Below are 17080 nucleotides of genomic sequence, written 5' to 3' on the forward strand. Positions count from 1 at the left end.
ATCACAATATAATACAAATTTTATGACAAATCATAAAAATTTGATATTTTTCAAATATTTGATATATAACAGTCCTCGGTAAAAAGTAAGTATATATAAATCTAATGATATATTCTTAAAGTGTATGTAGCAGGGAGGAAAAGCCGACGGTCAATTGAAAATTTTGACCTTTCATATTGAAGATATGGATTTTTCCCCAAAAGACCTAATTTTTTGGGTGTTTTGGGGAAAAAATCCATATCTTCAATACTGAAAGGTCAAAATTTTCAATTGATCGTCGGAGTTTTCATCCCACCTACATACACTTTAAGTATAAATCATCAGATTTATAAAGTTTACTTCAAGTAGGGAGCCTACTGTTACTGTACTGCTCAGCTCCCTTAATAATTTTTGTGCGGGGCTGAAAGGTATTTCCTAGGTGAAGTTAAAAAATTGTGATAAAATAGAGGAAAAATGGGTGTTTGTGACCTAGTTTGCAAAATGTTCTGACTGTGGGGGAGCCCCCCCCCCCGGCACCCCAGTGTGGCTCACCAAAATGGTATAGGAAGCCAACTTTGAATGTCAATCTTTAGCCAAAATGTTTGAATCTTCAATGCAATGAGGTGTGTTTTTAATAGATTTGAAACACGATTTGAAATAAATGCATGATTTTCTTGGTTTAGGCCTACACTAATGGGCTGTGTAATAATTATTATGAGGGGGAGGGTAAATTGGGGGAGGGGGCAAGCCCATTTTTGGCGAGCCGAAAGGGGGGGAGCACCTTTGTTCCATAACCATTAAGGTATAGGACATTTTAGTTTTTGCTATAGCCCCGAATGAAATGTATTTAAAGGCCCATTCAGTGATTTGCTCATCCGGACGATCGTAAAAATCATCCAAATTCAGATTTTGGTACCTTTGTCATTGTCATATGTGCTAACACAGCATGGGAGTGGTTCAACCGAAAGTCCGTGTAGGCTATTTAGGGCGCACCATTAGATTTCCAGGGGCATGGGAGTTTTTGAAGAAAAAAAATCTTACCCACTAGTGAGACGAAAAATTTTGCCTCACTGATGAGTAAAAAAATTTCCCCACCCAACTTTGTATATATAGGTATACATTAAAATTGAAAAATGAATACTTCGCCGCCGAAGGCGGCGGCGAAAAAATTTTTTGCTGCCTTCGGAGGCGAAAAAAAAATTCCGCCGCCTTCGGAGGCAAAAAAAAAAAATTCTGCCTGACCCAAACTCCCATGCCCCCCTGAGAATCTATAATGGTGCGTCCCTTAAGACAAAATAAGACATTTTACACAAATCTGTAATTTAGATACTTACAGTATCTAAATTAGCTACATGTATTTGACTGTGTCTTCAACTTCGTCATTACTGCTGTTTTCTTCGTTTTTTTGCCAAATTTGTTATTTCAAAAATACCGAATGACTTATCCTTCACTTTTAAGCAATTTATAAACAATTTAAATTTTTTTGCACTGGCGCTGGGGATCACTGAATGGGTCTTTAATTATGTTTGTACTCACTCAGGCATTGTCAGGTAGCATTTTGTGCGAATTTTACATCCGAACTAAGTGTTATTCTTTTTTATGCGCATTTTAGTGTCTAAAATGGCCCAAAATGAGGGTTTTTCAATATTGCCGTCCATTTCTAATCTTCACCCCCATAGACTTTACATGTAAAATAAAAAGGCTCATAAAAATTTAATAGCACTTAGTTCGATGTAAAATTCACACAAAATGCTTTTGAGTGATTACAAAGATAATTAAATACTTTTCATTCGGGGGCTATGTGGAATTTTTTTAATGTATTCCTTGTACAATGACATTTCACAACTTGTCCATTGGAAAGCATTGGTGGGGGAGGAAGCAAGCCGAGAGGAGAGGGGGGGGCAAGCGATTTTTGGCAAACATTTATGGGCGCCTTTTGAATAAAACGCTCAAAAAGGCTTAGGAAAACAGTACGGAAACACTTAAATATGCAAATTTTCCTACTCGCTGCGCTCGCAACATATATCTAGACCATTTAAGATTTGCAAATTGAGATCCCCATGTAGTTTTAGCCTATATTTGACCATTTTCGTCAAATTTTACTTTATATCATTGACTACGTTATCATCATGGTTTATTTGAAATGCATTAGATATTTAGACTATATGCAGATAACATTTTAGGCTGGCCATTTTGGCCTAGCCTTTTGTTACGTAGGCTACTCGCTTTTAAAATTGGTAAGATCTTTAAATGTTGAGCAATATTGAGGATAGGCCTATGCCCATGTTATACATGTAGTGCAATTTCATGCATCCGCTTCACAATTCTTGGTTTTTATTTTTATTTTTTACGTTTTATTATTATTTAGCAGTTTTATGGTTATGGCTAGGTCTATAGCAGTATAATATAGCACAGTTTATAATAAAATGTTGGGGTCCGGGGTTAGACCTATAGGGTTGGGACGAAATTACAAAACCACTAAAACCGACTTCTGCATATTGAATGAAAATCAGTATAGAATAGGCCTACTCAAAAGTGCTACTTCGTGTGTGTTGCTTAATATCTTCGAGCTTCGAGTCTCGAATCTCGAGTTTCGAGTTTTATATTTCGAGTTTCGAGTTACATTTTTCGAAGTTTCAAGTCTTATATTTGAGTTTGAGTCTCATATTTCGAGTTTCGAGTATCGAGTGTCAAATTTCGAGTTATAATATTAATCAATAGTTCAGGGACTAATCACAAAGTGAAAAGAAGTGATAACCCTTTTTGGTTCTACAATGTATATTTTTTTCGCCTAAAAACTTTTTTTCTGTTCTACAGGTTCTACGATAAAGCATTTCCTTGTCTAAAGATGGAACATTAAGAACCCTTCAAAGATTCTATATCAAAAAGAGAAATCTTCTTTAGCCAAGCAAATGGTTTTATCCAAAAAAAAAAAAACAAGGGCCTACTGCTTTTCACTTAAATTGAAAGTACTACTAGGCCTATTTAAATCTTTAAGGTTCTCTATGCATGGATTCTAGAAAGTAGAGTCTATGCTTTATGTAACTTTTTAAAGTTCTTTATATAGTATCATTGCTTAGGGCGCTGAAAACGGGGAAAAAAGAAGGTTCTACGTTGCATTTTTTTTTCAGAGAGAACAATGTTTGGCTGATCTATCTTCTGTTTGAGTCCCTGTTAAATCTGATATTGCATACAAATATATTAATTACAATCTTTAAAATAAAAATAAATTGCTTTCCAGCTCGTTTGAGAACATGTGCTTGCAGGCTATAATTAATGTCCTGGAATAAATCACTGCAAATGAGTTAAATTACGCTGGCCTGCTGCGCTGGGCGCTGAGTTGTAAGCATGGCGTTTTATACATCCCATTCGGGATGTACTTCCCGCTTATACATCCCGTTCGGGATGTACATCCCGTTTTGGTATATATGCTCGTTTTGACGGATTTGCCGAACTGCCAGTGGTTAACCGACCAAGGTGATTCCACAGATTTGCTGCTCTCGCCTGAAACAATCTCTTGCTGCTCTCGCCTGAAACAATCTCTTGCTGCTCTCGCCTGAAACAATCTACTTGAAAATGATTCAGCCTCATTGCGGCTTCCCCCTCCCTCCAGAATGTCCAATTCACCAGAATATTATTATTAATATTATTATCATTTAATATCATTACAGGGAGCTTTCACAGGGACAAAATTGCACGGTCAGATTAGAGATCCAAACAGTGGACAGTTTTCAAGGCAGAGAGAAGGACATCATCATTATGTCTTGTGTCAGGACAAATGGAGACACTGAAGGGATTGGGTAAGATTATGTCTTTGTCTTTTGTTTGAGTCTGTCTAATCTGGAGGCTCTCTAGTCCGAATATAGAATAAGGGTTAGTGTTAGGGTTAGCGAGCCTTATTCTACATTTGGACTAGAGAACCTTATTTATTATTTAGACTATCGACTCTCGGACTAGAGAACCCGATATTCGGACTAGAGAACCTTTTTCAGAATTAGGACTAGCGAATTACGAGTTCGGACTAAGGAGCCTTCACACTAGGGAACCTTTGGACTAGAGAGTTGTTGGCATTAATTTTTCAGTCTGTGTTGCTGCAAAATGTGGGCTTTCTTGGTAGATAAATCTATACAATCATACTGAAATGTATAAGAATATTATTCACCGTAAAAGTGATGATGAAACAGGATTAACTGCCAAAGCAATAGGTTAAAACAATTTTTGAATATATCGCACTGCACTAGTACGTTCATCCGGTACCTCTGCATGGATCAAACGTAGATGTCAAAGAACAGGGATAAAGACCTGGATTGTAATTCTATAGAATATCATGCTGATCACTCGCACATGTAAGATTAGTATGTTTGAAAAGAATGGTACTGTATTCAATCTATGATTACAGACATTACAGGTGATGAGTGCAACATTGGACCATAGATAAAATTGGTAAAGACTTAAAATTGTAACACCTTAGTTTTGTTGTTGTTATTTCCAGATTTTTGGCAGACCCCAATCGTCTCAACGTATCCCTAACACGTGCCCGCTTAGCACTCTATGTAGTAGGCCACTTGTCATCACTCGCCACCAACCGCACTTGGAACGAACTTATCACAGATGCCATGAAACGTGGTGTACTAGTGCCCGCAGAAAGAGGACAGTACAAGAAATGTGTATTGAAGTGCAAGAAACGCAAACAAAACAGGGATAGCATGAACAGTATGAGACGGGAAAGTGATAGTGAATCACTAAATGTGCCACCGGTTCATGTGCAGGTTGAGCATGAGAGCAATATCTATGTTCCTCGTGCAAACACTACACATATGCATCATGCAAAGAAGGTAGCACCAACCGAGCAGAATGCTACCTATACGCCTCATGCAAAGAAGGTAGCATCAACCGAGCAGAATGCTACCTATATGCCTCATGCAAAGGCAACATCTGGGCAACATGCTGCAGCCTCAAGACCTGGAGATAGCGAACAACAGACATGCTTCAATAAGTCTATACCAAAAAGGTCTGATACTGCATCATCAAGATCGGTGAATGGTCCACTAGATGGTAGATCATCAACAACCTCTTCAGGCACTCAAGAGCAAAATCAGAAAATAAAAAGTAATTCTGAAAGGCTCCAACATGAATCTGATGAAAGGTGTAAGGAGAAACATAGTCAGAAAAAAGCAAATGACAAAGATATTAGGTCTTCTGGAAGTTGTGGGCCCAGAACATCTCAAGCAGATGTTCGGACCAGAGTTGCCAAGAAGAGTACGGGTGGCGCATCACGGCATGTGTCATCTCATGGAAGGCCTGACAACAAAGCTAAATCATACACAAGTAGTAATAGTGAACATAGAAGAGCGCCTTCAGACACTCAACGGAAGGCACAAGGTAACTCTGAAAGACATCGACACAGAAGTGATGAAAGACACAAGAGTTCAAGCACACAAATTGAGAAGGGAACCAGTACATCCGTCCATAAGAAACAATTGGTGCAAAACCGTGCTAGTAATAAACAAAAGAGACCTGATAATAGAACTAATGGTACTAATTCTAAAGAAGTACCAACTGGAGAACCAAATAAACTGCCTTCCAAGCAAGTTGCTAGAAAATCAGGAACTGACAAAGAACAGAGGAGGGCACCTTTGGTTGGTGGCAATGATAAGGATAAACAAAGGCAGGAGTCGGCTGATAGAAGCTTGGTTAACGCAAATGACAAAGTTGTATCAGCTTCGGGAGTATCCAACTCAAACCAAGTCATATCGACAAACAGCATAACCATTAGGCCTGATCAAGCTGGGGATACTACAAGACCTGTAATGGCTTCTACTCCAGAAAAGAGAGGTGATGTCCTAGCAGAAATTGGGCGAGGGAGACTAGTAGTGCGTCCTGAAGCTCGTAAAAAGCTTTCCAAAGAAGTTCTTAGAGTGTCTTCACCAGACAGGGAGTGTATGTCTTCATGGAAAGTCCATCATGACCCTGCACTCAAAGATCCAAGACTTCAAAAGGGACCTGAAAGTTCAAGATCTTCTGATGGACAAGGAAGAAGGGATCCAATTCGTCTGTCGCCATCAAGGAAAATCCATCCAAACCCAGCTCTCAAAGATCCAAGACTTCTAAAGAGACCTTCGTTTGTAAGGAGCCCAGCAGGATCTTTTGATGGACAAGAACGAAGGGAACCAACTTGTCTGTCGCCAACAAGAAATGTGGCCAGACGTGGAAGAGCCTGGAGACCCGGAAATGGACCGGGCAGACACATGCCTGGTAGCTCACCAGTAAACAGGAACTTGTTTGAAAGTTTGCCTACCGATCAAGTAGATCCAAATGATAACGAAGATGAAGAACAGCTGTCACAGAACACGCTGCATCTGCGGGAAGTTGTTGGTAGAGTTAAGAAGAAACATAGCAATAAGCCGCTGACAAAGTTTGTTGAACCGGATCCACAAAGGAGGCGGAGAAGAAGATCAGGTGATATCAGAGCTGACAATGATCCTACCGAAAAGACAGAAGAAGATCTAGCGGGGCAAGAGAATGTGGCTCCAGAGGAAGGAGATGATGATGATCCAAGTGGATCTGTTCAAAGAGATGATCGTACCAAAGATGGACCAGAAAACACTGCGAAGAGGAGAAAGAAGGCTCCAAAGTCGTCCAAACCTGGAGAAAGTGGTAAGATTTCTGATTTTATATTATGTCCTTGTTGTGTTCGCAGACGATACTTATATAATATTGGATGGCTTTATTTGGGTTGTATAAGAATATACTGCAGCGCCGCCATGAATGATATTCAACAAGCCGATGCGGCAAGTTGAATATAATTCATAACGCAAGTGCAGTATATTCTCATACAACCAAATAAAGCCATCCAATATTATTATTATTATATAATATGAAGCTTTTTCTATGCGTGTTTAGTACCAAAGTATGAAACTAAACATGCTGGGTGCCATTTGGAATCCAGTCGTAATCATTTTCATCATGTTTGCCGGTGGTACAAAACAACAAACTGCGTAACTCAATCAATTACGCCTGCTTTGGTTCTCCGCGCTAGGTATGCCGCGTAACGCTGCTGATGAGTTGCGGCGACAAGCAAAATGTGCGCGCCGTTCAGTATCAAAATTATGTTGCACGGTGTTACCGTGCAGTATTAAAAATTTGTGGTATAGCTAAAAGCTTCGTATTATATAATAATGATGATTCCTGGTTAACTATAAACTGTCCAGTCAGAGCAATCACTCACCTCAAGCATAAAGGCCTGTCATTGGCGGTAACTTGACCGACCCTAAAATTAGGCCCGACCCGGACATTTTTTGCAAAAAAAATAAAGAAAGAAAAAAAATTCATTAAAAAAATAAAAAAGAAAAAAAAGTTCCAAGGCCTTTATGAAATGCAATTGATAGCTTTAAAAGTAAAAGAAAAAAAAAGAAGAAATCCAAACCTACCTACCCTAATTTTTTTATGTTACACCAATCAAACAATTTCTTTTTTAGGCCTAACTTTTGAACCCTAAGTGTAATTGTGATGGGAGTTCTAAAGTCTGCCAAAGGAGTATGAGCTTTGAATAGAATAGACAATTGGGTAACTTCCATTTGTAATACTCACTCCAGTTATGGAAGATATAGTTAAAGCCATAATACATGGGGAGTATGGGTTTTCAAAATTATTAACCCTGCCAAGTTACATTTGAAAACATACTCCCCTGTGGACGATATTTCCAAAATCTTCCATTGGGGTAGTGTGGATTTCAACTGAAATATCCCATTATTATCACTGCATGATGCTCATTTGTTTTTCTTCTCAGGATCTGGACAACCACTGCCACCAGGATCAGGGCAACCACTGCCTCCAGCAAATGTTACAGGCTCCACAGCAAAGCAGAAATATCCAACCAGTACTACACAAAAAAGTAATATAGACTATTCCTTATTTGTGAACAATCAGAAGAGACGAATCGCTCACAAGCGCAAAGGTGACCCTTCAAGTGGGGAAGACAGTGAACCAGTGCCTAAAAGAATAACTCTTCCTCCGCCTCACACTGCGACAAATACAAACTCTACAGTGACTCGAACAGTGCCAAGTGATTCTTTCCAAGTTGGAGGGAGTTCTTCCAGTGCCAACAGACCATCAACGGGACCTCATTATGCAGTACAAGATGGTTTGAGCTCTGAACAACCTTCCGCAGGTGCTAATCAGAACAATATAGAAATCTCTGGTAGTCGCTCTAACAACCAACATCCGTATGCTCCTGAATTCCGTCCGCCTCCGCATCATGTTCACCATAGTAACAGAACGAACACAGCTCGGCCAGAAATAGCCAGGCAGTATTCATCGCCAGTGCCAGCGCAAAGAGTAGATCATCGACATGTACATAGGAGTTTTTCAGATCCACCAGAAGTTGTAAGATCTAATCCACCGATGGCGATGGGATTTTATACGCCACATCTACATGTGGGTGTAGGCGATGGAAGAAATGTTAGAATGGATAATCCTAATGTCCTTAATCATAATAGAATGGATAATCCTAGTGCTTTTAATCCTAATCCACAGATCTCACAAACTCAGGCATCATCAGGATTAGAGCATCATCATCAAAATGCTGGTATTGACCACAGGGGGCAGATTCCTCCTGCAGATGGTCGTAGGGGGAGCATTCCTGCCAGCAGAGACCACAGGGAGCAGAACCTTCCCAGGTCAATATTGAGGCAACCGTCTCAACCGTCGCAAAGACGGAGTGTAAGTTTTGCCAACGGTACAAGAGATAATACAGAACAAAGTCGTCAGAAATCAAGAGATTATCAAACACAGGGATCCCAGCCAAAACGGAGATAGATGAACAAAGATATGGCCCTGTGCAGTTGTATTCATGTGTGAAGAAATATTTAAATTGTATTGTATTTTTGATTTCAAGAACCGAAAATTCAATTTTGATGGAAAATTGATTATGTACAAGTGACACATGGAAGACATAATCTTAATACACACAGGGGGTGTAGATTTCAAATGGAGTCACCCATTCAAGTAATCCCATTTGAAATTTGCACTCCCTGTGTGGGAGATTAATAAGGCCATATTTTCCATAGGTGGTGTATGAATGCCAATACATGGTGTTTTGTACCTCATATTGATACCCAATACCCAAACATTCTTATCCCATAAGTTTTTAATTAAATTGCTCCAGATTTGGATCCTATATACAAGCAAAAACATGTACAATAGTAACCCATAGAAACAGTACACAACCACCGGTTGGTAACCCACCAAACTTACGTGTTTTTGATCATACAAAAAATGAAAGAAACACATTCCAGGCCAAAATTGTTGCTGGGATTATGATAGATATGAGCTTTCAATTGATACCAAAATGATAACAAAATCTACAATATGTGGGCGATGAGACTGTCAATCGGGTCACGCATCTTTAATTGTGTCACATTCTCCCGTAGGGGCCAATTTCGCTAGTCTATTAACAGTTTCGGTATGTTGTGAGTCCTCCCACTTGGCTATTCCAGTTAAAATCCATACACCCTCCCTCCCATGGAACACCCGACCTTAATCTCCCTGGTACACAGGTGGTTTAGATTTCACATTGAGTCACCATTCAGGCAAAATTCACACTACCTGTGTGGGAGATTAAGGTCATGTCTTCCATAGGGTGTGTGGATTACAACTGGTATAGCTCATATTAATAGGGATGACCACTGTTAATACAGTTTCCACTAGAACGATTTTTCATTTACTGTGTGCGTGCACTCACACACGTATTGTCTATGGAGAAAGTGATCGATACAAGAAATCCCAGGCCTGTTAAATGGCGTACATACTTGTTTTGATCCAAATGTAGGCCTATATCAGGGTGCTTCAAGAAATTCCTGATTCCACCAGAAAACATTAACCAAACTTTTTCCTGTTTGGTCAGTAAATAGAGAGGACCTTCCTTCATGAAGAGATCAACTTTTTTTAATGAAAAATTTAATGAGATGAGAACTACAACAGGTTGAAGTGACACCATTCCGTGCATCAGGTGTTCAAACGCAATTATCTCCGAATTTGGAGTGAATCAGGCAAGCAAACTTACATACTCATAAAATTTAACTATTTTTGAAGACAAAATGTGCAGGATGTTAAGAAATGTAAGAATGTTTAAGCCTACCGCGGTCCATCTCAAATCTTTTACTTCCCCATGCACTACTCACTACCTAGTCTGTGTTACATACCGTGTACCTATATCCATAGGGAGAGAAACTACTGGGAACCACACACTCTCGGAAACCATAGTGGGCACATGCCAACACAGTGTATTGCTCAATGTAGTAAAGATAACCTTTGAGTTGGAGCAAATTTCTCAAAATTGGTAGTGATTAATGTTACCAAACTTATGCCATGATGAAATATAATAATTTTTGAAGATAAAATGTGCTGACCTTAAAAGATTGAACAATGTTTAAGACTACCGCTATTCATTTGAAATAATGCACTTATTGTTCATCTCCTCTATGGAGATATTTTCCATGGCGGCCATCTATGATCATGCTTGAGGTTTCACCAAACAAACCATGGGTTTTGAGGTCTTATATTTTTTGTTGTATGTCAACAAAATCGATTAAATTTTCAGGATGATCTTATTTTCATGTTGTTATAAGCAAATATAATGTTCCAGATAACGCTAGTTAATAAATACATTAAGAAAAAGTACCTTAAAGTTGCACTTTCTGTTAGTATTCCTTTTGGACTTTAACTTTTAACATGTTCTAGCAGCCCTATATAAAACCGTGACACTCGAAAGGCCATATCTCTGGAATGAAACGTCCGATTAAGATTATTTAAACGCCAAAATGTTTCTTTCATCAATTCCAAGCCAATAAGTTAGGTCTGAATCAATTTAAAAGTACTTCAATTTTTAGTGGACATGCCTAATATTAAATCCAAACCCATTGGGTTTTGTTTCTTCCATTCACTGAACAAAAATATAGAGTTCAATTCTCAGGATTGTTACCAGTATTTTAGGATTACCCATTTGGACATTTAAATCCCAGAGAAGATATCCTACACTTCCCATAATGCATTTCTCCCATTTTAATTTACTGATTTGCTATCTAGTGCAACATGAGTCGATAGTGACCAAAATGTGGCCGTCCACCACAAACCGCTCGTAAAATCGGCAAATTGTATTCTGAGTTACAGTGCAAACTGTGCATTAAGGTTGTATTCATTTATACCTCAAGTTGGTGCTGCATGTTTTTCATTTTGCTATTGCCAGTCAAACACCTTTTAAACCAATTTTTTATCCTATTGTTAAAGAGGATAATAAGCTCCTACCTGTGTAAAGAGTTCTGGATATCATTGGAAGTCAAATGATATATCATTTTAAAGCTTATGATATATATTTTCTAAACACGAAATAAAACAAAATTGACCGAGGGCTGACTTTACGAGCGTTTCGTGGTGGACGGTCACAAATGTACCTTAATGAACAGAGCACATCCAGATCTTACAAATCGTGCTGTTTTTTCCCTGACTATTGACTCATGATTAGCCAGTTTATTGTAAAATGAAAAGAAAAGGAACATGTACAAATGTAATGGGAGTGTCATGAGGTGACGTATCATGTTGCATTCTGGGAAGAGTATGATGTCTTCTCTGTTGAAATCCATGAAACGTGTGCTACATTGAAATATTGTGTCATTATAATGAAAGACAAAGATAAAGACAATTTATCGCGCCTGGCTGACGTCACCTGTCAATAAAACTCAAGCACGGTTTGTTTACAAGTGTCGTGATGATGACTTGTTGAACACGGATTTATAACCGGGTGCCTTATTGTTAATTTTGCACCTTTCGACATGCAAACCATCTCAAAAGTTAGGTCTTTATAGTAGGAAACTTTCTTTGGTGAAGGCACCATGTCGACAATGCCTAGAAAAGCTGCTTTTTGCCTTATAAAAGTACGTAATTTTTCGCCATTTGCTGCTATTCCTTTTCTCCGATCAGCACCAGATAGATCGGTCTTCCTTTTACACGCTGATTAACTTGTGTACACCAATCAAGGATCGTAATTGACAGTGACATCAGGCGCGGTAAATTGTTTTTATCTTTGTCTTTAATTATAGTGTTTATTTTTATATTTAAACTTGTTTCTCTATGTTGTTTGTTGTAACCAATAACATAAGTCTAATGAAAGTTGATTAAGAGTTTCCCATCGCAGATTTTTTTGCAATTGAGAATCAGAACAGTGGCATTATTTTGTAAAATCCAATTAAAGGCATATTCAGTGATCCCAGCGAAAGTGTAAAAAATTTAAATTGTGTATATATTGCCTAAAAGTGCAGGATAAGTTATTAAAATTGTCATTAGATATATTTGAAATGAAAAATGAGGCAAACAGCAGTATTGACAAAGTTGAAGCCCCATTCAAATACATGTAGGTAATTGCTGTACTCTAGCAGAGATATTACAGTTTCATGTTTCATTTTGTCTTAAAATGTCCCCTTTTGATTTCACCACTAGCAGGCTATGCTAGCACATCTATGGCACTAACACATGTGCAAAAACAATCTGAATTTTGATGATTTTTATTATCCTCCGGATGAGCAAATCACTGAATAGGCCTTTCAATCGAAATGAAAATATGCAATAATTTTATCCATGTATGTAGTAAACTGGCCTCAAAAAGAAATTTATAGTTTTTGCACAAGGTCATGTCTTAAAATCCTGTCCATAAAAATGAACAAAAATTGCACACAGGATTACTTCAATACTCTACTCTAAAAACTGGTCAGTAACCAAACTGTTGTCCAAGTGACACAACAGCAAAATGCACTGACATGGAACAGCTTCCTGGACCACATTCACAGCCCAATTATTGGCACCCAACACAAGAAATCTGTGAGTAAATGGAATAGTGTGGAACAAACCCTGTTTCTTGAAGAAAGTGTGCGAAAAGCAGAAGCAGCCCCGTTCCACACTATTCCACTCACTCTTTGGAAATAATCATCTGTGTAAGAATCTTGTACGCATTCTCACAGATTTCTTTTGCTGTTCCGTGTCAGTGCATTTTATTGTTGTGTCAGTTGGACAACTGCTTGGTTACTGACATGTGTATTTAGTTGGTGAGACAAAAGCTCTCCTTCCCTGTGACTGAAATAATTATGTGTATTACTATTCTAAAGTCTTCTACAGAGGGAGAACATTTTTAAATAGAAAAGACAATTGCATAACTTCCATTTCAAATACATGTACTCACTATGGGTATCCATATACAGGGCTACAGGGGGAGTATGGGTTACAAATTCATTTTCCAATTCCATTTGAAAGACATCCTCCCTCTGTGAAAGATGTTTCTTAAATCTTCCACAGGGGTATGTTAGATTTCAAATGGAATCATTGCCCACAATATCTTTTGTATTTCTTTATTTGGGAGAGTAAAGGGTCAGAATTTCCCCACGATAAGCATCCTGTACTTTTTCAGTCCTGCTCATGAGCATGCACAAGATACCAGGAGTTAGTGGGCATTGCATTCAAATGGGCCGTTCCATCCAAAATCCACACACCCTGTCTAAGAGTTAGCTTAAGTCTTCCTCAGAGGAGTGTTTTTCAAATGGAACTGGGAGTGAGTATTTCAAATGGAAGTTATCCTAATTGTCTATTCTACTTGAAATTCATACTCCCTCTTTGGAAGACCAGCTAAATCTTCCACATAACAGGGGAAGTATGGACTTGAAATGGAATAGCCCTATGTTTGCAGCCGTGCTATTTTGATAGTATAATACCATGTTTTGTAATGAAAGGCATGTGGTATTATATAATGCAATGTTTATCTGTTTTCTGTATCTACAGTACACCAAAACATTAAGGTACCAGTTACGTTCACCCTCTGTATATCCTAAACAAAGACAGATATGTCATAATTGGAACCAGCAGTCAATAGCTACATTTTTTAGCTCAAACTTAAGACCTCATTTGTTGAAATTGTTCTAGAAATAAAAAACGACAATCCAAATACCCATGGAAGATGCCAATTGCAAAGTTGCAGCTTGCTCAATTGTGTATGGGCCTCATTACTCTCATCAGTCCTGCAATTTAGGGTCTGTTTTGAGGGTAGATTAAAGCCATATTATAACATTTCTGTAAAAATAGATTAGAATTTATTTTCCATAAAATGTTAGCTTTTACTGTCAGATATGTCCCCTTTTAATTTTGAGCCGAACAAGTGAGGTAAAGCATAGAAAATTGGAATTTACTACTAGCGCCCATGCATGTTACTCCCGCAGTTGTAATACGGTACGATCCTCGGGGGTGTGTGTATGTGTATCCCGCACGCCGTGTATGTACTGTGCATACGTGTTCGACTAATATTTCCATTGTAATAATAAAACGCCAGTTCCATTGTTTTATTCAAAATCTCGGATTTTGACAATTTTTGCAGAGTAGATTCTTTATTGACTAAAGTACATTACAGTCGTGTAAAAACCAGAATTTAAAAAAAGTTGAGGGCGTTCTCCTCAACAAATGTTATAATATGGCTTTAACTATATAGCAATGGGTAGCACATAGATGTTAGCGTAACCTCCCTATATATACATTGCATGATTGTATCTTTCCTGTATGTAATTTGAAATGAATCAGCTGATAGTTTTCTTTCATATTTATTCCAAAATCAGATTGTGTGTTCACTATACTTGGGAGTACCGTCTTTCATGTGTAAATAATTATTGTAAACAAATTGTATGCCATAGTTGTAATATGGTTATTATGTTGTCAAGATTTTATGGGGTACTGTATAGGTGGTTATTTTTGCGTCCATATATTTTCGCGATTTCCATTGGTGTGTGTTGATATTTTAGCAAAATTCATGCCTCACAATGTTATCATTATTATGACAAAATTTCATATTTGGATGTTGTTGAATTCGCTACTCGAAAATTACCACCAATACAGTAGTTGAAAAACTTTGTTTTTTCCGCCATAGATGAAAATATGCAGACGCAAATGCCTACATTGCTAAAAACTTCCATGGGAGAGGACCAACACCACCAGTTGATCCCTGGTTCCCTAGTGTAGCTCTGACAGGAGTTGCCACTGAGAACAGCCCTTCAACTTGCCGCATACACATATGGGCTGCGAGAATGTGATCATCAATAAATTAATGTAGCATGCCAAATTGATGTTTTAATGTTATTACATCAATAAGCACCAGTCAAACTCAGAGATAACCTTGTCATTGATTAAGTTGATAACCAGGCAGGTTTGGTTCAACCCAGAAGAACTGCTCTGGTGGGGCTTCCTTTTTAAATTCACTTTGAATATGAAAGAGGCCTGGTCCATTTTTTTCATGTTCTGTGAGACCTCCAGAAGTTTTGATACGACAAGCAAAAATGTGTATAATGCACTTCCAATGTCATTTGGTTACCACAATTGACCATATTATGATTACAGCATATAAATGGAAACACATCTCAGGTGCTACATATTACTGGGGTAATGAGAAAACTATAATGAAAGACAAAGATAAAAAGAATTTATCGCGTCTGATGTCACTGTCCATTACTATCCTTGATTGGTTTACACAGGTTAATCAGCGCGTAAAAGGAAGACTGATCTATCGTTCAGCAAGTCATCATCACGACACTTGTAAACAAACCGTGCTCGAATTTGATTGACAGATGACTTCAGACGCGATAAATTATTTTTATCTGAGATTTTGTCTACTTTGGATCAGATTGTGTCACATAAAGCAAGATATCATTGCAGTATTTTATTTCATATTTTGTCGTTGGCCCCTGAACATGTTTAAAGTAAAACCTCCTATGTAACCTGTTGGCAATTTTGTTTTAAACATGTTCAGGGGCCACAAGCACATAGGTTTTTCCTACCCAATAATGATTTTTTGGGAAAAAATTAATAATTCTGGAGCAATAAAATTCCATAATTCAGTTGAAATCCATACATCACCAATGGCAGACATAACCTTACCCTTAATATCTTAATGTCCACTGGCCGTAGTTCCAAAATTCATGGAAGATTTAGCTAACGGTCGATCATTCGCAGAGGGAAAATGAGTTTCAAGTAGAATAGACAACTGGACTACTTCCCTTTGAAACACTCATCCAGTTGTGAAAGACTGTAAAGCCAAATACATTGTATACAGTGTAATCATGAAAGGCTAGCCTTTGTGTAGATCATAAGGATGAACATGATCAAACAAGAGAGTTGTAGGAGCATTAAATTGACCATTTTGATATTTTTCAATTTGGTTATAGACCAAATGCTGACATATAAATGGATATCTAGGCTGAGAACACCAACAATAAGTGAAGTATTAATATGGTGCATAAAACATCTTTTTACAAGATTTGTGGATAATTTTTTTTACTTATTTGGTTGTGCAGTTTTTGAATTGATGATGATAAGTCACCCCAACGTATCATTGATATTTTTGAAAGTTTTTATTACATTTGTTCATTGTATAGAATTTAAGACAAAATAGGCCTCTGGTCCCCTGTGTGTGTTAAGAAAAAATTTCAGTTATTTCAGTGCATTTAATTCAAATACTGTATTTCCTCAAATAGTCGCCACCTTCAAATAAACGCCCCCCACCACTTTTTTCAACCAAGATGCTGATATTTCCATGCTATCTTGTGTAGTAACCTTGCGGAGGTGCATACATGATCGATAATGGCGTCGGTAATTGATGAAAATCTGGTCGTAAACCCCCCTTTTTGAAAATATTTTTCACTATTCGAGGTAATACAGTAATTCAAAAGCAATTTACAGCTGATTAACATAGAAACAGTAACTTTTTTGTAGACTTGTAACAAATCAGTAAATGCTGCATTTATGTACGTACAAAGACCATACCAAAGAATTTAGACAAAAGAATTTGGATATCCTTGTCCCCTATGTTTAACACTATGAGGCACTGCCATATTGGATTGTCATCGTGAGGATTAAAATTGGATTTTTGCAGCAATTATTGGTGAAAGCCTGTATAATTGAATATCTTTCATTATGTACACTACAGTAAGCAAAAGAATTAAGGTAGCAGCTGTGTTCACCCCTGTATATCCTAAATAAAGACAAATGTGTCAAAATTAAAACATGCAGCCAATACCTGTAC

General features: G+C 37.8%; 1 protein-coding gene across 2 annotated transcripts in view; it reads left to right on the top strand.

The window, feature by feature from the left end:
- The window catches only part of LOC140140000 (uncharacterized), an 88783-nt gene extending 79136 nt beyond the window's left edge, over positions 1-9647 (top strand). For both annotated transcript variants that reach the window (XM_072161810.1, XM_072161811.1), the window contains 3 exons: positions 3651-3779; positions 4472-6636; positions 7769-9647. In XM_072161810.1, the coding sequence (XP_072017911.1) occupies positions 3651-3779; positions 4472-6636; positions 7769-8796 (3322 nt within the window). In that variant the 3' untranslated portion in view covers positions 8797-9647. The remainder of the gene's footprint in view (positions 1-3650; positions 3780-4471; positions 6637-7768) is intronic.
- Positions 9648-17080: the final 7433 nt, after the last annotated feature.

The sequence above is a fragment of the Amphiura filiformis genome, chromosome 18 (genome assembly GCF_039555335.1).
Source record: "Amphiura filiformis chromosome 18, Afil_fr2py, whole genome shotgun sequence".
Lineage (NCBI taxonomy): Eukaryota > Metazoa > Echinodermata > Ophiuroidea > Amphilepidida > Amphiuridae > Amphiura > Amphiura filiformis.